Source organism: Myxocyprinus asiaticus, chromosome 38, assembly GCF_019703515.2.
Source record: "Myxocyprinus asiaticus isolate MX2 ecotype Aquarium Trade chromosome 38, UBuf_Myxa_2, whole genome shotgun sequence".
Taxonomy (NCBI): domain Eukaryota; kingdom Metazoa; phylum Chordata; class Actinopteri; order Cypriniformes; family Catostomidae; genus Myxocyprinus; species Myxocyprinus asiaticus.
This window is the reverse complement of record NC_059381.1, coordinates 3295762-3320737: the sequence shown is the minus strand read 5'-3', so window position 1 is coordinate 3320737 and position 24976 is coordinate 3295762. Positions and strand designations below refer to the sequence as shown.

General features: G+C 38.6%; 1 protein-coding gene across 2 annotated transcripts in view; it reads left to right on the top strand.

The window, feature by feature from the left end:
- Nucleotides 1-24559, top strand: part of LOC127429243 (dymeclin-like) — an 88215-nt gene extending 63656 nt beyond the window's left edge. The window contains exons 15-17 of one of the 2 annotated variants that reach the window (XM_051678164.1): nucleotides 4925-5107; nucleotides 6808-6921; nucleotides 22202-24559. In XM_051678164.1, coding sequence (XP_051534124.1) covers nucleotides 4925-5107; nucleotides 6808-6921; nucleotides 22202-22351 — 447 coding nt within the window. In that variant the 3' untranslated portion in view covers nucleotides 22352-24559. Of the gene's footprint in view, nucleotides 1-4924; nucleotides 5108-6807; nucleotides 6922-22181 lie in introns of both variants that reach the window. The other variant, XM_051678165.1, reaches the window with a different exon arrangement.
- The last annotated feature ends 417 nt before the right edge of the window (nucleotides 24560-24976 follow it).

Here is a 24976-nt window from a genome sequence, read left to right as displayed (position 1 = left end):
CTCTCAGCGTCACTGTAAGCTTGTGACCTGAGAGACTGTGAGACCTGACCTTTGTCATCTGACCTTTGCCTGGGAGCCTAAGGGTCTGTAACCATAGAGACAGGAGCTTGCCTCTTACTGGCTTAGATGGTATTGACATCACAGTCATTAGCCGATCATGCACGTATGCACACAGACAGTTCCGTCACCGTGTGACTAATGACTGTCTGGCAGAAGATTTTATTTTCACTTCCATTCTCTCTCAGAATTGTAACTTTTCTGGTTCCGTTTTTTTATTCTGTTTCTACTTAAAGGGAAAGTTCACCTAAAAATTTTCACCATTTTTGTTTTTTTCAAACCTGTATGAACACTAAATCCATTCACTTTCATTATGGAAAAAAGATGCAGTGAAAGCAAAGGGTTTGATTTGTTATAAAACACTCTAGTTCTATTCACACATTAACATCTGACCTGAATTCGCCTCTCTCTCGCTGTGTGTATAATCTCATTAGTCTTTGCTGTAAAACAGCTCTCTCATTCCTGATTCACTCCTACGTTGTTCTCCTTTAATTATCGCTCCCTTTTTCTCTCTCTGAGTGATGCTAGACACTGCCAGCATTCCAAGTAGTAGCTTGATCCGGCATCCCAGAAGTCCTGGCCAGTCTAACTGATTCTGGTTCTAGATTTTATTCTGGACATCAAGTAGAGACCCAAAATTGTTTCTTGAAAAGTCAAACAAATATTGAAAATTCAATCTTTCTATGAGAGTGATTCTCTCGAAACCTTTAAAGAAAATGTCCTGGTCCTATTTTACTCCAAAATCAAATGAAACAAATAAGAGATTACATAAAATTTTTTTACATTTGTGGCATTGTTTTCATGACAATTTAACCCCCAAATCTCATTACAGCAATGCGGAAAAAGATGGTCGTTATTATATCCTCAGTACCGCAATATAAAAAAATGATATTATTTCAATTGTAAAGTTGTTATAGATCATACTAGTACTGCCTTGGTACTGCCTTTGCCTGCTGATTTTAATAATTGTACAACAGCATCTTTTTACTCTAATACAGTAAAACAATGTCTGTGTTACAGTAATGAGATGCATCTTTGAAAACAATGGGAATAGTAAATGTAAAGCATCTTTACAAGTTATGATAATGAGAATGAAGAGGTAAAATTGTCCTGAAAATAATGTCACAATGCAAAACATCTCTGTGGTCCTCAATGTAGGCTTTATTTTCTTTATGCAAAATATTGTTTAATCATTTGTTTTGTACTGATTTGGGGTTAAAAATGACCAAAATATTTCCTTGATGGGTTTCATGAGAATCACCAATGATCTGCATGTGTTTGACAATATGCATAAAATAGGATGAATATAGGCTGAATTGGAAAATTGACAGTGTAAATGCATAAACAGCAGAAGTGTGATTTTTAGATAGAGCCATAATACCGTTGGATTGGACGAATGGCCTAGTGTTTTCTCCTCCTCTTAAACATTGATACGCCTATTTATTTTGCTGTGCTATGCACTATTATATGTTTACTTGCTTTTTATTATTTGCATTTAGCATTGTTTTTTTACCTGCTCTCTGCAAACGCTTTAAAGCAGACCTGTGACCCATTATTGAGAATCACTGGTCTAGACAAGTATTTCCTAAGTCTTGTATAATCCCGTCCTGCCTGCACTTTTGTTATTAGTGTAAAGGTTTAGTACATATCAACTTTAATTTTGTTAATAACGATGGCGACAGTCTCCCACCCCGTTAATATTCTCGACTGCTGCGTCCGCAGATCTTTTCCGACGTGTAGGGGGTCGTCATGGGAACAGAGGGCAGGAATTTCCTCCATCTGGTGGCAGGGGAAGGTGTGAGGAACGAGATCCAGAGCGAAGGGCTTCAACTGGGCTTAATTCATTTAACTGTGCTTTAAATAGTGGTGGTGATCTTCAATAATATAAAAAATGAAATGAAACCAAATTAGATCAGAAATTACTGCCTAAACATTTCCATGGTGACAATTTGAGCTTCTGCTACACAACTGTAATTTTAAAGGGATAGTTCATCCAAAAATGAAAATTGTCATCATTTACTCACCCTCATGTTGTTTCAAACCCAAGACTGATTGACTGACTTCTAGTGGAACAAAAGAGGAGATGTTAGACAGAAAGAAAGTCTCAGTCACCATTCACTTTCATCACATCTTTTTTTCATACAGTGAAAGTGAATGTCTTCCTCTTTCAGTTTTTCTTTTGTCTTTTTTCGGTCTGTCTTTCTTTGTCTTTCTGTTTTTCTGTTTGTTTATCTTGCTTGCTTTCTGTCTGTCTTCCTCTTTCTGTCTGTCTGTCTGTCTGTCTGTTGATCGGTCTTTCTGTCTTTTTTCTTTCTGTTTGTCTTCCTCTTTTAGTTTTTCTTATGTCTTTTTTCGGTCTGTCTTTCTTTGTCTTTACGTTTATCTTTCTTGCTTGCTTTCTGTCTGTCTTCCTATTTCTGTCTTTCTGTATTTTTTTCTGTCTGTCTATTTGCCTTTCTTTCTGGTTTTCTGTCTTTCTTGCTTTCATTTTGTCTGTCTGTCTGTTGGTCTTTCTGTCTTTTTCTTTCTGTCTTCCTCTTTCATTTTTTTTTTTATTTGGTCTTTTTTCAGTCTGTCTGTCTTTGTTTTTCTGTCTTTCTGTCTGTCTTCCTCTTTTGGTCTTTCTGTATTTTTTCTGTCTGCCTGTCTTTCCTTATTTGTCTCTGTTTTTCTGCCTTTCTGTCTGTCTGTCTGTCTCTCTTTCTTTGTCTGTCCATCTTTGTCTTTCTGTCTCTCTTTCTGTCAGTCTTTCTATCTTTTTCTTTTTTATTTGTCTTTCTGTCTGTCTATCTGTCTTTCTTATAGATATAAGTATTTCTTTCTTTCATTTGTTTGTTCATTCGTTCGTTGTTTTCTTGGTATATTTCCCCAGGTATTGATTTGTGTTCGTGTGATTGTGTGTAATTCTAAAGTCATTAAAGCTAAATGTATTTCTTTTGAAATTAAGATAAGTGTTTTTGAATGTTCTCGGTCTCATGTGTTTCTCTAAACGCACTAAAACTTCCTTGAGCTGTTATCTCCTAAAACCCCCAAACAGCATTTGATGAGGTAACTGCATATGTGTGTATGTGTTTCTATGGAAACTGCACTGCAGATTCTATTTCATTGACTTACTTTTGTCCAGAGAGATTTGTGACTCAGAAACAAACTCCTCAGAATAAGGAATGTAAGAATAAAATAAAGAGTATGTGAAGAGAAGAGATGACTGCAGGCTCAGTATTACCAGAGAGATGGACTGTGGGAGAATAGGAAATTAGAAGGTCAGAGGTCACAGAGACTGAAGGCTGAATGTCAGCTCTTAGGAGACATGAAGTGCTTCAGTGCATGACAAATGGAAATCTTGATCAGTGAAAAACATTTGTGACACTTCAATCCTGTTTATATAATGCATTTGTGAAGGTGAGGGCGTGGTCAAGCGCCTGTCTGGGGAGAGAGAAAGCGGTAAGGACATCCACCTGAGATGAATTATTACTAATTACTGTTTCTATGTTCACAGTGAGAGTCGAGGGAGATAAAAGACTGCCCAGTCCACTGAAAGAGGGAGAGTGGCACACACCAGTTTCATAGAGTGTTTACGCTGAAAAGCAAGATCCTGTGTGTTTATGCTGAAAAGCAGTATTTTGGTTTTGTTTATGCTGAAAAGCGATTTCTGTTTTGTTTGTAATAAACGTAACTCACATGGACTGTGGAAACCGGCTCCCACTTCCTCCTTTATCTGCCCCAAACAAGAACCTTTGCCACACTGGTGCCGAAAACTGGGAGAAAGAGGAAGAGTACGCTGCTATGGAGTCATCTTTGCTGCTGGAGGAAGTGTTCCGATCCCTCGCCAGCATCCACCAGGCTCAACACCAGGCCCTCATGGATCTGCGGGCGGAGCAGCAACAGCTTTCGAGGCCAAGAGGAGGACCGACAGGCGTTGCGGAGCTTGGTGCCTCAGGAAGGGGCGCATGCCACGACCCTGGCAGCAGCGAACCCCCATTTGTTGCTTGCTAATATGGCGCAAGACAATCCGGAGGGCTTCCTGGAGCTCTTCTAGCGCACGGCCCAAGCTCTGGAATGACAGCGGGTGCAATGGGCAGTCCACTTCTTACCGTTGCTTTGGGACGCCCAACTGCTCCTGGTCGACAACCTCCTCAGGTACCCTGAGCCGAAGAAAGCCATCCTGCAGCAGGTTGGCCACAGTCCAGAGGAGCACCGCCAGCGGTTCCGTTCCCTGACTCTGAGCGAAGTCTGCCGCCCGTTTGCCTTCACTCATCAGCTCGTGGTGCTGGAGCAATTCACCTCCCGCTTCCGAAAGGATCGGCGGAGTGGGTCCAGTGCTACCGCTCAGCATCGCTGGATGAAGCAGTACATTTGGCGCACCCCACTCTCTGACTCTCTGTGATCCCTCCCCCACACCTTCCCCTCCGTCCTTCCGACCTATCCCGTTCCCCCGGAAATGGTGGAACAATCCCCCGAGACCGGTGCCCTGGCCTTGAGGGTGTATTAACCCTCCTCCTCCTCTCTCCCCCGGCTCTACCCATTCTTCCTCTCAGGTGGATGTCCTTACCGCTCTCTCCCCAGACGTGTGCTCGACCACGCCCTCACCTCCACAGCATTATTAAGATATTCTTAAAACATTAAAATGCATTTTAAGTCTTGTAATCTACTATATCTTGTCCTCAACAACTGAAACCGCAGTTATAATTCATTATAATGCTTACCTATTTAGGGTCACCTTTAAAGAGAATAACTGGTCACTGAAATATTGTGCATGCCTACTTCAAATGTGTCTATGATGCCTAAAAAAAAAGCTTTTTTAGGTAGGAAGTTACACGGTGTCTACTCTCACAGATAGACGTTGCTTACTGAATTCTCTCTTTCTCAGGCTCAGGATCTTAATGTGATCGAGGAGGTGATCAGAATGATGCTGGAGATCATGAACTCATGTTTGAGTAACTCGCTCCATCACAACCCAAACCTGCTTTACGCTCTGCTGTATAAACGAGAGCTCTTTGAGCAGTTCCGATCTCATCCCTCATTCCAGGACATCATGCAGAACCTCGACACGGTGAGACGCTGAAATTATGTCATCATTTACTTACCCTCATGTTGTTCCAAACCCGTACGATGTTCTGTTCCCTGTGGAGGTGCATTTTGAAAAAGTGTTCACAGGGTTTATTTTTGCCAAAATAACAGTTAATAGTGAGAATCGAGAACAAACATGGGTTTGAGGTTTGACGTTATCAGCGTAGTGCTATTTTTATTTTAACTCTCTATTAATGGTTGGTTTGATTTAAATTTTCATTCTGTTCATCGCACAAAGTGAGCGTATGGCTTCAGAAGACTTGGAATATAGTTCATGACTCTTATCAATTAATTCTACATAGTTTTTTCTCTGTAGGTGTTGTCCTTTTAAGCCTAATAAGTGCAAAAATACACAACACACACACATTAGATAAAGTAGTGTATTTCTAATGGGATTGAACTAATCAATATAAAATATAAATGACATTTCCCTTGACTTTATCTGCCATTTTGAATGTACATTTTCAAGGAGGTCATTGCATGAAAGATATTTTCAAAACTTTATTATACAATATTCATAATTGTATTTTAAAACATTGTATTTACATTTTACCATAGTAATACCATGTTTTGATTTGTTTTGTTTTGGACATTTTTTAAAGTACCTTGGAGTACCATGTAAATACCATGGTATATGAATATGGTAATCATTCACTACCATGTTATGTATCAATATTCCATGATAATACCATCAGTGAACCATGGTGCCGCAACAGTACTGTGTTTAAAATTGTTTACTGTTTGGCCTTGCCAATGATGGCTAAATATGTTGCCTATTTAGGCAGCTCTCTTGGTTTTAGAACAAGGCATATCTGTTTACTTGTGCTAATTAATTTTATAGTTGTATTTTGTAAACAGTGAATGACATTTTTCTTTTTTTTCTTTTTTTTTTCCAATTTGGAATGCCCAATTCCCAATGCTCTCTAAATCCTCGTGGTGGCGTAGTGACTCGCCTCAATCCGGGTGGCGGAGGACGAATCTCAGTTGCCTCCGCGTCTGAGACCGTCAATCCGCGCATCTTATCACGTGGCTTGTTGAGCGCGTTACCGCAGAGACGAAGCGCGTGTGGAGGCTTCACGCTATTCTTCGCGGCATCCACGCACAACACGCCACGCGCCCCACCGAGAGCAAGAACCACATTATAGCGACCACGAGGAGGTTACCCCATGTGACACTACCCTCCCTAGCAACCGGGCCAATTTGGTTGCTTAGGAGACCTGGCTGGAGTCACTCAGCACGCCCTGGATTCGAACTCGCGACTCCAGTGGTGGTAGTCAGTGTCTTTACTCGCTGAGCTACCCAGGCCCCCTGTCCATATCGTTCTTGACATCCTTCAGTTTGTCATGAAAAGATACTAAACTGCATGGTTAAAATTCAAAACAAAACTCATCTAAAATAGATAAATGAACATTTACACTAGATATTGTGCCAGTAGGTACCAGTGAGGAAGTTAATTCCCTTTTTAAAACACACACACGCTACATGACTCACACTAGCCTTAAACACACACTGCGCAGAATAAAATACATCTCACAGACCGATTTATGACACTTTCCACGAATATGGACGTTTTTTAAAGCATTACAGGCACAAATGCCATGTTTTTATTTTGAGAACTATAAGATATGTATGATAAACTTTTATCAGTCTTTACAGCATTTTGTTTTAATGTGTGTCTCACAGGTGATTGGCTTCTTCAGTCAGCGACTAGAGCAGGCAGGAAGTGACCTGTCAGTGGAGAGAGTTCAAGAGGTGATCATGAAAGGTGCTGTGGCTCTCCCGAAAGACCGCCTTAAGGTATACACACATATACACATCAGTTTGTGATTATACACTGTCACGATTCAGGCTCAAATTCACAGAAACACTCTTTTGTATTAGAACACAGACTTTGGTATCTGCCGTCATCGGTCCCGTCGGTCCACTGGGCACCTCTCCACCCATCTGACCTCTCCACTCTGATATTTGTTCCATTTTCAAACCAAAATATCTGGCTGCATCTAAGAATAGAATGGTGACATTTTGCTTTTACTTTAGGGAGAGGAAACACATTCTTTTAAGACACACTGGATTAATAATTTACAAGCTGACTGCATCATACACACAACTCCCATCTGTGTGCACACACATACATCATGTCGACAGGGTCCGTAATTATCTGCCAGTGACAGGAGAATTGAGAAAATGTACCGGCCATGAAACTGTGTTTTGATTAGTATTTCGTTGAGCATGTTTACATGCACACCAATACGCTGATAACAACAAAAAACAGCTTATGCAACAAATCCAAACAAGGCAAGAAAACCACATTTACATGAGATTTGAAATCATTTGTGTATTCTCTGCTTTTGACGTCAAAATGTAAAGACTCATGTGCAAAACACTTGTGCACATTGGATGAGCTGGTAAGAACGCCTATGTTTACATGCAGCGTAAAATCAGAGTAATGGACAAAAACGTAATGAGCATAAACCGTTTATGACCATACCACAATTATAGAAAACCAAGGGGCTTTCACACTAGACTATTTTGGACACCGCAATGAACATGACATTATGTCACAGGCTACTGGTTTTATTCAATAATATATCACGAATATCTAATAGTATTATATTCAAAATGTTAAAATATATCACGTTCCTGCAATAATAAAAACATGCAGCTTTGAAATATTCATTCTTTTATTGAGGTCAGTGTGTGACGTTTCAATCTTCTATTGGTCACGTCTTGTCAGACAATTTTATAGGTCAGAATTCACCAATCAGTAGAAAATGAAATCATCATATACTAATCAGCACTAAAATGTCAAAACTCGTCATTAGGGTAACGGAAATCGCTGCAGAATTGGAACGCTCGCCATTCATAAAGTCCTGTGCATTTCCCGCCACTTGCGTGTTTGTTTATTAAATATTTTGGTCAATTTGATGCTTTAAGCTGCTCATAATGATGTATGAGTGTGTTTGCTCCATTTTACCGTACCCCTGTTTAACATGTTTACATTCGTTCTGCAGAATTCTACAGATTTTCCCCCAAAATGAGCGCAGAAAATGCGAAAAAGAAAGTCAACAGATTTTACCTGGGTCACCGTGATTTTGTTCCTCATACTTTTTGTTTTGGTGGCTTTATGTCAGGAATGCATTACCACATACATGTCGTCATTACGATAATTAAAGAAAAAAAATGGCTTTCTAGCTCAACTTCTGATGTCAGTTTTTCCACTAAGTTAAAAGTTGTTATGAAGACGCACACAAAACAGCCAACCAGTCACTGAGTGTTTTTTGTTTTGTTTTTGTGATTGTATTTCTTTGTTTCACTCATATAGTTTACGTTGTAAAACTATCATTGTTCTTACATTGCCATTTCAACTATGTATTATGTTGCAATTTCTGAAAAATCTGGCTAGTAATTGTATTATTTACTCTTATGGCAATTTTACTCGTATTTGGCGTTTACTGGTTTATTTTAGACCCTGCATGGAGGTGAATGAAGCTGCTTCATCTGATTTGCAGCAAGAACGAGAAATTAAGCGAACACACGAGCAATCATGTTTAAGCGCAGGTCAAACGTAATCTTCATTATCACAAACGACACCTCCAGGGCCATTTATTAACGTTTATAACACACAGGGGTAATGACATCTCCAGAAGAGCAGGACACACTCATTTCTGTCAACTGATATACGGGATAAAAGACTAGATAAATCTCTGGCACGTGCCTCGCTACATTCCCATCCTTACCCACAATTCCCATTGCTTCCCCTAAATCAGAGGACAAGTGGCCGGTATGTGCCGTTCATCTGCCGTTTAATTGCCTGTCCTTTCACATGTTCAGTGTTTTAGATTTCACATACAGCATTCATCATGTTTATGACCGAACGAATGAGGCTGAGAAAAGAGAGAATGAATTGAGGCTGCTGCAGAGGAAATTGCTAAACAGAGCAGTTACGGCAGTGAGATCAATGGGACGTTTATGGACAGTCTGGTGTATATCATGCACAAAAATGGCAAGAGATTTCGCAATATGGCAAGCTTCAATCGGATAGCTTTTCGCAGTTTCCATAAGTCGAGGGGCTTATCGGTCCTCTGGGAAACTTCCAAGCTGCTACAATGAGACTGAAGGGACATTCAAAACGACCAAGTTACTCTACATTTGGTTGCTGGTAAATGTTTCTACTCAACTGCAGAATCAAGCTGTATCAAGCTGCCGATTAAATGAGCTTTACTGTCTATACAGAGCAACAGTGCCCGCCCTCTTTTTTCGCAAGTATTTTCCCGTTCATTTTTTTACATGGGGATTTCAAAAACTCCTTCATAAGAGTTTTAAGCCATGAACTAAACCAACCAGCTCCGAGTTGAATCACAACATTACAAATGTGGATATGCATGCACGTTCTCGATGAAAACTGACAGGCGATGTCTCTGTCAAAAAGGTAATTGGCTGTTTTTTAATAGGAATGTTCCAGATTTAAATTAAGCTCAATCTACAGCATTTGTAGCATAATGTTGATTACCAAAATTAATTTTGACTCATCCCTGCTTTTCTTTAAAAGAAGCAAAAATTTAAGTGAGTGAGGCACTTACAATGGAAGTGAATGGGCCAATTTTTAGAGGGTTTAATGACAGAAATGTGGATCTTATAATTTTATAAAAGCACTTACATTAATTCTTCTGTTAAAACTTGTGTATTATTTGAGCTGTAAAGTTGTTTAAATCATGACAATGCAATGCCAGTAAACCCTTTAAGTGAATTTATCACACTAAAATCATGTTAACGCATATATTGTTTACATCTCGTGGCTATACTTTTGAAACCATGTGTATTTTATTGTTTATCGAATGCCCTGATTCACTACCATTGTAAGTTCCTTACTGTAATCACAATTTTTAAATAAATGAGGGACAAGTTGTGGTAATCAACATAATGCGACAAAGGCTGTCGGTTAAGCTTAACTTATTGAACCCAGAATATTCCTTTAACTGTTAGGTGGAATTTCCTTTACTAGAGCCACCATATTTAACGGTACAGTTTAGGGCTGGGCGATAGGACGATGTAATCAGATATTGACAATGTCTTACAAATCTCCCGATGCCGATTACAACCCTCATTGACAGACGATGACGGACAAATCGGTAAATGGCAAAACCATGGATCTGGGAAGTCGCCAGACATATTAAACAGTAGCCCAGGGTGTGGAATTTGCACCCACCATCCACGAAATGCGACAAGGCTGAATCCAGCTCCTTATTTGCAAGCTCCTCGTCCAAATGTAGGTATTTCATGAGCGGGTAAGTTTGCTCATCTGCCCGCAACAGTGGTGAGCGACCTGTAAGACGTCTCTGAGTAAAACATGTCAAGAAATGTTGTTAAACAAAAAGACACACGCTTTAAGAAACACCCTTTATTATTTTTTTAAGAACAGACAAAAGAAAGGTTCAGAGGCGTGCAGCGGCAGCGTCTCGTGGAACATGTGCATGTAAAGAGTTATCACTCTTCTCTGTTTCATTCATCTGAAAACTGTTTGCAAGAATAGCGTCATGTGTGAGAATGCTGCAAAATAGCTCAGACCATCTCAGGAGGTGCTGTGAGTTAAGTTCGCGCTTAACATGCATTGTGAACGCAACTCTGCAGGTTTGCTCAAATATATCTTTGTATTAAAGAAACGGAGACAAACGTTATTAAATCATAAAATAATACAAGATCACATTCACCTTGAACCTAAAATTTAGTTCTATTTTATTTTCTTTAGGCAGCATTAACTGTATTAACAAGACACAATACAAACACAAATTCACAAATAAGAACACACATTTGCCAACATTATTTTGGGAACACGAGAATTTATTAGGCTTACACCTAATATGAAAACTGGGGTTTTCTATTCGTTTAAGCACAGACTAAGTGAAGTAACAAACAGTTTTAGCCGTTTTGAAAGTAGAAATTATGTGGGTTGTGTTGAACTTTCTATAAGTAATGTTTTATTTATATTTTAATTATTATGATTATCTTTACATTTTATAATTGTCACTAGTTCTTCATTTTTGGGCTATTAGTAATTTCCCACCTGCTATCGTAGACAAATACTTGCATGGTGGCAAATGTTTGGATTTGGGGAGGCTAGTTATGTAAGATTATTTGATAATTTTGTTATTTTAATTGCTTTTTTTCATTTCATTTAAAGTGCAAATTCAATTTAGAAATATCTTAAGCTTCAATAAATAAATTTCATTTATTTAGGGGGGTTGGCAATATAATTGGATATCACGATATTTTTTAAGGCGATTATCGATAGAATATTTTATACATATCACCCTGCCCTAGTACGATCTCTTCCATTCATAAGTATACCAGTGACCTGTCTCTTCCTATACTATTTTCCTCTGCTAGAGATGTGTCATTTCGGTGGATTCAATCTGTCTTTTGGATGGTCTCCCCTTAGAGTTCTATAGTCATCTGCCCTTTGTGTGTAAGTGCTTGTGTATTCATACATTCTCTATTTATCTGTGTGTGTTTGTGTGACTTGGGCGTCCCCATAACTGCGACTGGAAATTTCTTGTCTAGACATACAGACTAGCACATTAGCATGCAGTGGGCAATGCTTATCAGAATCACAGTCCCAAGAGAGCAACTGTGTGCTCGAGGGATGTTCCCTACCCTCATCCCTGGTACAAAACGCCCTTATTATAACACACACACAAAGAAGGCATCAAGGGCCAGCCAGTCTGTCTGTCTGCCCAGAGCACTACCTTTTTTTCCCCATTCTCTCTGTCATTTTTCTTTCTTTTGCTCTCTTTGTGTGTTGAATAGGAACAGAGAACGCAGTGTATGACGTGGACAGTGACGGGGCAGTGGAATTTGTTGTTTGGCCAGCATGCTGTAGTGTGTGTGTGTGTAGTGATAAGACAGAGACTTTGTGGCTCCTATAAGGGAGGGTGAAAACAGTGTAACAGCACTGACTTTAAACACACTTTCACTTATGGGGCGAATTCTCTAAACAATTAGACCAAAATTGCACCTTTTTCACAAATGACCTGCTATCCACTTTAACCTGGCACTAAAAGACTCAGACTGTGATGATGCATTTCCACCTAATTTAGCAGCATAATTTATGAATCTAGAAAACTTTCTTTTTTTCTTTATTATTATTCAGTGTATATTTATCACATTATTTTTGTGATATATTACCCTGGCATTGATTTAATGCTGCTGAGGGAGTGACACTAAATTTGGCATCTTGCTCTCTTTTTTTTTTCTCATTTGGAAAGTCGTGGAAATGTAATAGTGGTGTTTTCTATTGCTGTTGGAGCAAATGGGAACACACAAATAATATTTGCTATGCTCTACCATTCACCTCTATAGAAGTCCAACCTAATATAGTTTACTTCTGCGTTCTAAACCCAGAAATGTGAGAAGCATCCATTCACTCAGGAGCATAGATTCTGGTGGGGATAGTGGGAAGGTAACCCCCAATAATCAAAACAAGCATGTAGAAGCCCTCCATTATTTATACCATGATCAATGAAAATATGTGTAAATGCTTCACTCTGCAACCTCCCCAGTGTTGAAGCCAAATCTGCGCCCTTGCATTCACTGAAACTGCATTGTGTCTTGAAGATATAAATTAAGTCAGCATTATTCTTTTCAGCCCAAACATGCCTCCTTTCAATGTAAATAAGGCTAATTATGTATTGCGCCTTATTCGCAAAGCTCATCACTGTTTGCCTAGTACAATTAATGTTGTGCTAGTTCCGCATGCAGAAAGCGAATTAAACCAAATTTTGTTTTACATTTCATTTGTGAACATTTTCGTGTTACATTTAGCATTATAGTTGTGCAGCTATCCAGATGCGCGGTTTAGCAGTGAGTGCACTTCCGTCATTTTAAAGCGCAAAGTAAGTAGTTTTAGTATTGCCACTAGGGGTGCTATACGTCTTCTACGATCAGTTTTTTTTTTTTTTGTCTTGGTCGAAGAACAGTTTTAAGAGAATCTTCCTGAATACACCGATCAACCTCAACATTAAAACCACCTGCCTAATATTGTGTAGGTCCCCCTCCTGCCGCCAAAACAGCGCCAACCCGCATCTCAGAATAGCATTCTGAGATTATATTCTTCTCACCACAATTGTACAGAGTCTGGCCATTCTCTGATGACCTCTCTCATCAACAGAACTGACACTCACTGGATGTTTTTTGTTTTTGGCAGCATTCGGAGTAAATTCTAGAGAATTCTGTTGTGTGTGAAAATCCCAGAAGATCAGCAGTTACAGAAATACTCAAACCAGCCTGTCTGACACCAACAATTAGCCAATCATGTGGCAGCAGTGCATAAAATCATGCAGATACAAAAGTCTTATGATTTTTTCTATCTTGGACTAATTATTATGAGTTGTCATGAAACTGTGTTGTTTATAGTAGATGGATTGTGTGTTTTTGTGTAGTGAAACTTTTAATGCATTTTTTTATTTTTTATTATTATTATTTTTTTATTTTTTTTACTAGGTACGATTTTTGTTCCCGTTTTAAGACCTGGGCAAAATAAGTTTTTCTCTATTGATCAGACACTTGGACAGCCGAAGTATACTTTGGGCTTTAAATAAAATGATCTGTGTTCATTTCCTGTGTGTGTGTCTGTGTGTGAGAACAGACATAACAGAGCATGATACAAGTGAACTGAGTTTTGCTCTGGGGCTCGGACTGGCACAAACCAGAGCCGTGTTTTGTGTGTGTGTACTGGGCTGACCTTGGAGTCCAGCCAACCATGAGCCAATTCTGCTCGGCCACTGTCTGGCCCTTCTCTTCCCAGGAAACACTGTTGCCCCACAGGGGGGCCGTGTCTGTGTGTGTGTGTGTGTGTGTTTCAAGCAGGACTTCAGTTAAGAGAACATCTTACAGTTTTAATAGCCGTGTTCTGGGTTTACAGCAACTCTCGGTGGGCCTTAAACATATTCTGATATGGAAACCACCATAGGTTTTGTTTCCGTAACGGAATAGTTCACCCAAAATCTTTTCATCCTTTACTTACTCGTGTCATTTTTAATCTGTATGACTTTCTTTTTGCCATGGAACACAAAAGGAGATGTCAGGAGGTATGACAGCCTCAGTCACCATTCACTTTTAATATCTAGAAAAAAAGATGCAATGAAAGTGAATGGTGACTGAGGCTAACATTCTGCCGAACATCATCGGACAAATTACCGATGCGTTACCGAACAAATTAAAGTCATACAGGTTTGGAACAACATGAGGGTGAATAAATTGACAGAATTTTAATTTATGGTTGAACTGTTCCTTTAAAGAGCTAAACTATAGTTCAGTCTGTTCCACACACAAAGCTATTGTATGTAGGCCTGTCACAATTATCACAATCACCTAATCACTTTTATCTGATCTAACCACTGTTATTTGATTTCAATAACATTTTACTGTCTAAGGGAATTTTAAGTGAATCTAGAAATTCCATGAGCGTTGCATTTTTCACTGTTATTGCATTATGTGAGTGCTCCAAATGAACTCCGAGCAATATTATGCAAAAATAATATAATATGATATAATGTAGTATAATATTCTATTGGCTGTGTTCCAAAAACAACAGTGCAAATGTAAAGTTGACCAAGACTAAAGTAGACCAAAAATAGGCATGGTAATATTTGGAAATATTTTGAAATATTATTTTTATTGTCACTCTACTCCTCTGCAGTACTTTCTACATTTTTAAAGCCTTAAAGGAAATATTATCCCTATTTTATTTTACTATTCCATTAATACTCAATGACAACACTAATTGTATGACTTTTGTAGACATATAATATAGCACACGAGTCATATCTCTTGCTATGCTTTTTGGAACTTTTTGTTGCTTAATATGCACCTGGTCACTTTATGGTCACTTTATGCTGAGAGGGCAAATCTCAGTTGCCACCGCGTCTTGAGACCATCAATCCGTGCATCTTATTACGTGGCTTGTTGTTTTTTTTTTTGTGGATTCTTCCCCTTTTTCTCCCAATGTGGAATGCCCAATTCCCAATGCGCTTTTAAGTCCTCGTGGTCACGTAGTGATTCGCCTCAGGTAGCGGAGGACGAATCCCAGTTGCCTCCGCGTCGGAGACCGTCAACCCGCGCATCTTATCACGTGGCTTGTTGAGCGGGTTGCCACGGAGACATAGCGCGTGTGGAGGCTTCACGCCATCCACCGTGGCAACCATGCTCAACTCACCATGCACCCCACCAAGAACGAACCACATTATAGTGACCACAAGGAGGTTACCAAATTTGACTCTACCCTCCCTAGCAACCGGGCCAATTTGGTTGCTTAGGAGACCTGGCTGGAGTCACTCGGCATGCCCTGGGATTCGAACTAGCGAACTAGCGAACTCCAGGGGTGGTAGCCAGCGTATTTTACCACTGAGCTACCCAGGCCCCTATTACGTGGCTTGTTGAGTGCATTACCGTGGAGACCTAGCGCATGTGGAGGCTTCACGCAATTCTCCGCGGCATCCACGCACAATTCACCACGCACCTCACCGAGAGCGAGAACCACATTATAGCGACCACGAGGAGGTTAACCCAATGTGACTCTACCCTCCCTAGCAACTGGGCCAATTGGTTGCTTAGGAAGCCTGACTGGAGTCACTCAGCATGCCCTGGATTCGAACTTGCGACTCCAGGTGTGGTAGTCGGCGTCTTTACTTGCTGAGCTACCCATGCCCTCAAATTCAAGTAACATTAAAAGTTTCCCAAAGTCTAAGTGGAAGGTTAACTAATTGAAACAAGTAGTACCCTGTAGTTTGCATTTTCATTGCAGTTGGCATTAAATCTCTTAAACTCTCATCCTCCACAGTATTAATAGTGGCTATTTACTTTGCTACAGCTGTCGTGAAGCTACATTTGCCTCTTTGAACTCCGCATGAGAGCACTTGCAGAGAACGTCTTGTTTTGTTTTTAGCACTGACATGGTCCACGTAATGATACTTCATCCAAAATTAATTTCATGCATTAATTTTCGACAGCTCAATTTTTTTGTTAATATTTTGAAGCACATATAAAGCATTAAAAAAATTACATAGAAGTAAAGAGTCTTTGAATTGACTAAACTTCTAAAAAAAATTTCAATGAACCATTCTGAAAGTCTTTGACCTTTCGACCTCTCCGTCTCTGATCACGCGAGTCGCTCCGTGTCCTCTCTCATGCGACAGACCGGATCCGTGTGAGTCGTGGCGTCTGAAAGGAACAGACAGACCTTTAGAGCTTGTGAATAGAGCTGCAGTGTAGCAGAGCCAGGAAAGCCTGGAGTCTGCGAGTCCAGCCAAGTTCTGAGCCCTTCAGATATGAAAGCGCTTCATTACGGTCCCTGTCTTGCACAATGAGAATCATGGGCAATATGATAGGCTGCTTCTGCATTATTAACACTGATGGGCAGCTTACCTGCTGTCGACTGGCCTCCTGCTCACCTGAGCATTGGTGTGGATCGGCTCAGGTTGATTGGGGTTGGGTCAGATCACTGTTGAAGGATGCTGCACCTCCCAGCTGTTGGTTTTGGCTGGGGTGGCCCCCTGCAAGGCCGGTTCCTGGATGTGTTTTGAAGAGTATCATAAGGCTCTTGTGTTGGATCAATCTTGGTTTGGGTCGGTTTGTGTTGGCTCATCTGGTTTCGCTAGTGTTGACAGCTTGATTCCTGTAGCTACTGTTTAAACAAGCAGCAGAATACTGTCCCTTTGATAGTAGTTTGGTTGTAGTCCGTCTTTCATTTTGAAACTGACCATACATATATGCTATTTCCTGAAAGTCCTACATTTTGGGAGCTTTGAAGGTTTACAAAGTGTAGGCATAGAAGATAATTGGTCTTTCAGAACATACTTTGAAAAGCTTCATTCCAAGCCAAAGAGCTGATGAAACCACCCAGGGTTATTATAGTTTTCAAGTTTTCCATTTTATTTTTAATTTGTCTTTTTTTTTTTTATTCCTAATGTCACTTTAAAAAAAAAAATGTAACATGTTTTGTTAGTTTTCACTTTGTCTGTTAGTTCTAGTTTTCTAGTTCTTGTATTTTAGATTGTATTTTTTTTCATGGAAAAGTATGCCAAACAATTCATACTCCTTGACAGATATCATTGAAATAAGTGTCTCTGGAATACTCAATTCTGATTAGTCAATCACGGCATCCAGCAATCTAATATTTCTGAATGATGGCCGCACATCTCGGGATTGAGTGATATCAGACCAGGTTTTGCAAGTCATCTTTCCTACACCTTGTATCACTCTGCAATCTCTACAAATAAGCTAATACAATAATTTAAACTGAAATCAATAGTCCATCTCAATTTATTTATTTATTTGACTTGTAATAAGCGGGATAATGAGCAGTCAGATGGTTATTTTTGCTATATTTACCAATAGAACTGCGATGAAAAACCTGAGGTGGAATTCAGCTATTTCTGGAGACTTTGACCTCTTTCTTCTCACATAATAACAGAATTTCAACACAATTACCTTTTTCATATCCATGTTTTTATTTATTTATCAAGTGGTCGTGTAATAAGCTGGATAATGAGCAGTCAGACAGTCATTTTTACAATATAAACACCAACAGAACTCTGACGCAAACTGGCGGTGGAATTCAGCTGTTTCTGGAGACTTCACGATCTCCTTCTTCCCACTTAATAACAATTTCAATGCAAATACATTTTTCATATCCATGTTTTTATTTATTTATCAAGTGGTCGTGTAATAAGCTGGATAATGAGCAGTCAGACAGTCATTTTTACAATATAAACCCCAACAGAACTCTGACGCAAACTGGCGGTGGAATTCAGCTGTTTCTGGAGACTTCACGATCTCTTTCTTCTCACATAATAATGTCACTTAAACTCAAATCAATATTTCATGTCCGTTCAATTATTAATTTGGTAATTAGCCATATAATAAGCTGGATCATCAGTCAGCTTGTCATTATCAAAAAATAAACCCCTTCTGCTTTACCCCAGTGACACGGTTTATTTTGCGATAATGACCGGCTGACAGTACTTTTCCGTAACTTAACAGCCTTAAATTTCTTAGGGCAGTATTTTGTTACCGCTGTCTAGTAGCATTTTTATGTTTTGAAGTTATGATATTCTATGTTTTCCAATCATGTAAGTTTTTATTTTTATTTCAGTGAATGCAAATTTTTTTAGTTTCTGTTAATGATAATAACATTGGTACCATCACACAAAGTCTGGTCCACATTGCAGTTTATTTTGGTCAAAAGCCGACAGGAAATGCCATCTTACCAACATATCAAGTGGAAAAGAACATTTAGTTTCCTTTAATGTGACTTAATTTAGGGGCAGTTAAATCTAAAATTGGACGTAACTCTGAGAACAAAGTGGTATATAGAGGTGTGATCAAGAGTATCTTGTTTACTTGGTGTCTCAAGCAAAACTCTTTGAAAATCTTTCAAAGTTTCAAGGCAATGAAGCTCTAAAACTTTGGCAAATCTCATGACAAGTTCTTCCAAGGAAGCATTCGTAGCAACCATTGAACGCCAGCATTTCATCTTTACACTGAAATGACAGTGTTTGTTTGCAAAACTGCTCCAGGCCAAATAGTTCCAGTGAAGGGAGTTCCTTCATACCCTTTCTAGTACTTTTACTCTCTTTCCCCTGAAAAAGAACTACAAAAGGATTTCTGTGGTAATGAAAATAAAGCCAAGATTGAATGGTGTTACCCACTACCACAGACAGACAACTTCCTGTTTCTGAAAGCCCTCTTCCCTGAAGTCAGCTGATAGTGTCCAATGGGAAAGCTTGATTAGTCATGGTGTTTGTTAGAGGTACTGTATTGTCATTTATACCATGAAACCCTATAAGCATTGGGCTGTTGATAGTTAAAAACTTTGAACTCAATAGATCACAACAGTAAGGTTTTGGAAGTAAAAATCCAATTCAAACTCTCGATAGAGAAATCTGTTTTAGCAATAACACATAAACCTTTTTAGACAGACCTACCATGAGCGATGATAATGCTTCTGTAGCATAATGTTGCCACAGATGCTGTTGATTGAGCTTAACTTGTATTGAACCTAGAATATAACTACAGAGCTATCTTCCTACATAACGTTAGTTAGTATGGGATTTTGTAGTGTTTAAACATAAAAGGCAATAGTGATGGAAGAAAATGTAGTAAAAATACCAGAAACCAGACTCGTTAGATTTACATGTTTCCTAATTTGTTATGGTAAGGTCTTTTTTGTTGTTGTTAAATAATATGTTGTAATGTTGTGATTCTGTTGTTGTTGTTGTTTTTTTTTGGGGGGGTGGGGGGGGACTTAGAACTACATGAAAATGAATGGGAAAAAAAATACTTCCGAAACCCTGACTGCTTAAAAAAAAGTGGCCAATCACTGTTGCGGTTTATCCTGATCTGTGATCATTGTTGGAAACTCAAACCCTTAGGCTCAGTCTCCAGTTAAAAACACCCCACCTCTCACCCTGATTACCACAGCGGAGATGGTAAAACTAGCATCTCAGGTAGAAGTCTTGCGTATCGCTTTACCAGAGGTTAAGAAGGTTGTATTCAAACATGAAAAGGACCGTGTGAGGTGTTCCCGTGTGTCATACAATCAGTCAAACTCAAGTTTATTTACCTCACAGGTAGATGGAATTACACCTGCGTCTAAACTGCAAACGCTTCACCTGGCATCAGATAATCAGATAACACACCTGGACAGGTTATGCTGTATTCACCGCGTTTTAGAGACTCAAAACAAGATGATTATTCACTTCAGTTGTATATAAGGTTGTATTTGTTAGCATTAGTTAATGCATTAGTGATCATGAACTAACAAATGAAAAGTATTTTTTATAAATTAACATTAACAAAGAGTAATAAATGCTGTAAACAATATTTTGTTAATTGTTTGTTCATGATACTTGATGAATTAACTAATGTAAACAAATGGAACCTTATTGGGGGGCCTGGGTAGCTCAGTGGTAAAAGACGCTGGCTACCACCCCTGGAGTTTGCTAGCTCACTAGTTCCAATCCTTGGGCATGCTGAGTGACTCCAGCCAAGTCTCCAAAGCAACCAAATTGGCCCGGTTGTTAGGGAGGTTAGCATCACATGGGGTAACCTCCTCGTGGTCGCTATAATGTGGTTTGTTCTCGGTGGGGCGCATGGTGAGTTGAGCGTGGATGCCGCGGTGGATGGCGTGAAGCCTCCACACGTGCTATGTCTCCGTGGCAACGCGCTCAACAAGCCACGTGATAAGATGCGTGGGTTGATGGTCTCGGACAAGGAGACAACTGGGATTCATCCTCCGCCACCCGGATTGAGGCGAATCACAACGCCACCACAAGGACTTAAAAAGCACACTGGGAATTGGGCATTCCAAATTGGGTGAAAAAGGAAAAAAAAAAAAACACATTTACAAATGGAACCTTATTGTAAGTTGGAACCTAAGTGTTACAATGTTAACATATACAACTTTTAATACAAAAAATTATTTGTGTATGTATAAATTAATGTTAACCAAAAATTAATAAGGGTGTATCAGAGTTTACGCTAATACATTTTGGTGCCAGCCAACGTGTCCTGGAATGAAAAAGTTTGCCGGACAATTTGGAAAAAATCTCGTCATCTCATTTCGGTGTTTATTTTGCGATGTAAACGCGATGGACTATGCATAATAATGCGATACAGGCTAAATTATGACACATTCAACTCAACTGAATGATAAACGTTTGTTCATTATAACTGCTTTTTTTTAATTAAAAATAAATAATAAATAAATAAATAAAATAAAAACTGCCGTCATGGTATTAGCATCTAATTAAAACAAATATTCAACAATGGGGCAAAACTAAACTAAACAGCAATTTGCCACATGTCTTTTCATTTATAAATAAATATTAAAGTAACAAATTGTTTGGTTATGTCACATTTCTCTTGGCTAATTTCCTTGGCTCTTTATTTTTATGACTATTTTCGTCCGATTTTTCATAGCACAAAAGCGTTTTGCTGCCAAAGTGAAGTCAAATGTGTCCAGTGTTTCTCTACAACATGAGATTCACATGAGCCTGGTGTCCTTCTCTCCAAAAGAGCAATGCAAGGTTTTTATGCGATTCTGAAGTGAGAAGCTTCACTGTGGACATGCAAGACGGGAATAACGCAGGCTGTTTATGCTAGTGTGCGGGATAGTCGCGGATTAGGACTCCTCAAGCTTCGGGACAGTTATACCTTGGTGGCAGCAAAGCGCTGTTATCAGTGCATGGTGTCACACTGTACAGCTATGGCATTAATAAAAGGGGCTGCTGATGCATCATGCTAATATTTTCACCGGACATTGTGTCCGACAATTTTAATGCTATATGTCATACATTAGGATATTTTAACAGTCAAAAACCAGTAATTACCGGCTGTCTGAAACCCTGGGCTGTATAGTAATGTTCATTGTATTTTCATTTAGTTCATAATGCATTAACTAATGTTTACATTTACAACTTTCAATGCATTAAAATATTCGTATATGTAGACATTAATGTAATCCAAAATGAAAGTGTTGTAAAGTATTGTTCATTGTTTGTTCATGGTAAATATTGTGTTAACTAAATACAACCTTATTGTAAAGTGTTATGCCAAAATCAATATAAACTGCTTGTAGAATCTCTAAAAAGAGTCCTGAATTATTACTCATTGCTCTGAAATCTCAACCATCTCTAATGTCCCATAAACAAGGTTTAAAAGTGCAAAATACAAAAGTATCACACCGAGCATGATGCACATTTTTGGTGTCTCTAAGAAATGTTTTCGTACTGTTTTCAGTTTCTGAACAAAAATAAACGTTTAATGCTAAATTTAAGTGCTTGCGATATCATCTCTTTTCGCTCTGCTTTGCGCCATCACTTTTTTAATGTTCCTTTTAATCGGATACCAACAATAATAGCCGTTTAAAGTCTTGAATGCTGGATCTGGACACATTAAATTAAAAGCTTGTATTTTATTGGTCAGTGTGAAGAGCAAAACAACAAAAAATCACTCTCTTTTTAAATAGACCTTAAGCTCAGTTTGTTAAAGACTGTTTTCAGTGTCTGTCTCTCCCCTGCAGAAATTCCCCGAGCTGAAGTTTAAATACGTTGAGGAAGAGCAGCCGGAGGATTTCTTCATCCCGTACGTCTGGTCTCTGGTCTTCAACTCTGGAGTCGGACTTTACTGGAACTCTCAGGGCATCGAGCTGTTCAGCATGGACTCATCGTAGATCTGTTTGTACCGTGTGTAAGGACAGAGGACGAATCACCATGAATTGTCTTCAGGTGTCTTGAGTGTGTGTTTGAGCGTGTGCGGGTGTATATATGCAAACGTCAGTCGTTTTTGGGAGTTTTTTTTTTTCGGGTTGGATGCTTAAGTGCCTCCGTCATCCATATCTCATGCATCGTCGACATATGACTCCCGGGCTTCCGCTCTCAACACACGATTCAAAGGGCACGTCGAGAAACAGCCTCTGCTCCGCTAACATACACATACGCACGGCCGCCCCAATGGCTGCACTGAATTCTAGGAATGGTACAAATTGGGGTTTTGTTCATGGCTTTAATGTAGCTTAAAACGCTTGTGTTGATCATGTTTTTTGTTTGTTTGTATGTGGAGATGAGGTCATGGGGCACTTTTGAGGTCAGGGAAATCAATGTAAAACCAAAACAGTTCTTTCCAGTCATTTATAGACTGAAGGTTAACAGGAATGATTTTTGTTTATAATACTTTTTCTTTTTAAGACTGACTATTAATGAGCTAATTATTTTGCACAACTTAATCACACATCAGCCAGCTATATAGTGATACAGTATGTTATATATGCATATTTTTGGGGGTTGTTTTATAGGACGCTTTGCTATTTTAAATTTATTTATTGCCACTATATTTTGTTCTCTGTACCTAATTTACCACCCTTATATAATCTTCATATGAGCGTTGCCACATGGAAAAACCAAAAAAAAAAAATTATATACATTTCTTTCCTTACGTTTGCTGCTCAGTTGGGGAAAAATATTCAAATTAGGTGGTTTTCTAATTATATTAATAATAATAATACATATTTAGTTACTTAAATGTAATAAAATAAGCAGCTTTGATATGTAAATTCAGACTTGTGTATGATTGGGAAAATTGCATGGATATTATTGTATAGACAAATACAAACCGTTTATTCCCTTAGAAACCACATTTTTGTAATAATTTGTGTTCGCCCATTTTTAGGTACAGCAGTGAAAGTGATACCTGTGTGAAGACTCATTGCATATATAATTTATAGTGTATAGAGTAGATATTACTGATTATTGAAGGCCCCTGTTACACAGCACAAACTCAGAGTCCACGTTTTTCTTTTCCTCAATTTGTCTTTCGGTTTGTTTATTTTTATGTGACGTAAAACTCCACAGGTATCAACAGGAACAGAATTTGTTGTGTTGGAGTGATTTTTTTTTGTTTACACTGTACAATAAGGTTGCATTTGTTAACATAAGTTAATGCATAAGGAATCATGAAATAATATTTTTTACAGTGTTTGTGAATCTTGGTTGATTTGTTAATTTACAATTAATAATTTAATACAATTAAATATAATCAAAATGTAATTGTTAATTCCAATGTAAATTGTTCGATCAACTAATTTGAACATGCACAATGTTTCATTTAAAAAATAAATAAAAATAAGTATATGTTGAAATCATCATTAACCAAGATTAATAAATCCCGGTAAAAGTATTTTTCATCTCAACTAAAGTGCTTACGAATACAACCTTGTTGTGAAATTTGCCGTTTTTGTATTTTTATATTTAATATTGAGTAGTATGTTGTATTAGTTAAGTTAATAGACTCTTGAACATTTTTGTTTGATTTTTACATAAACAGAAGCATATTTATGTAAAAACAATAAGAAACACTATATGAAAAGCAAGTTTAGGTTAGTGAAAATTAATTGACGAATGTTTTCTCATGCTGTCTGGTTGCATTGATAGAACTAATGAAAAGCGATCTGCCGCCGGATTCACGAAAATCTACTCAAGATAAAGTTCTTATAATAATATATACCTTAAGTTAGAAAATAAGAAGTAAATAGTTTTATGAATCCAGCCCCAGGACTTCAGGATGCGTTTCAGATCGACCAGTAATTCCACACTTGATGTGAAGATGCATCACTTAATCTACATGAAATTAAGATTTGAATCTGAATTACTGCTGGTGTGGATGTGAACGGATCTGAGATCTTTATTTTGCTTCTGTTAGATTAAGTCGCTACAGTGTGAACCACCACCAATAAAAACACAAAATCCCAGCCACAATTTGGGACATTCTTGTGATTCTTTAGAACTGAAAATAAATCTGTATCTTGAACAAACTACCCCATTATTTGTGTGCATGAATTTTTCTTGGTGAAATCTAGCATAATGCAAGATTTCATGTTTTGTTTTTGTGTTTTCTGAGTGTTTGTTGCCGTTATAAAGAGTCATTTAACCTCGTGCGACCCAGAGTCCACATGCGTGGACGTTATATTTTGGCTTCTCTATACACAACACAATTTAAACCGACTGTATTCCTGTGCACGAGACTTTAGACTGTCATTTAAGTGTTAAACCTCTGCCACACCAAGTCAATATTACGTCGATTTCCGTGAAGCGCTTCTACGGGCGCAGCGCCAACAAAAGTGCCTCTGGTAAGAAATTTCTTAAAGTTATTTCATTGAAACCCATTTGGGTGTAAAGAGTAGCATCTCTAATTTCATTTGATATGCCGCTTTTTAAAAAAATGCGTTCATTGTTTGCATGTCAGTGTGCTTATAAACATGATGTCCACTTACATGGACTTAGCTTTCCTATGAAGCTAAGTG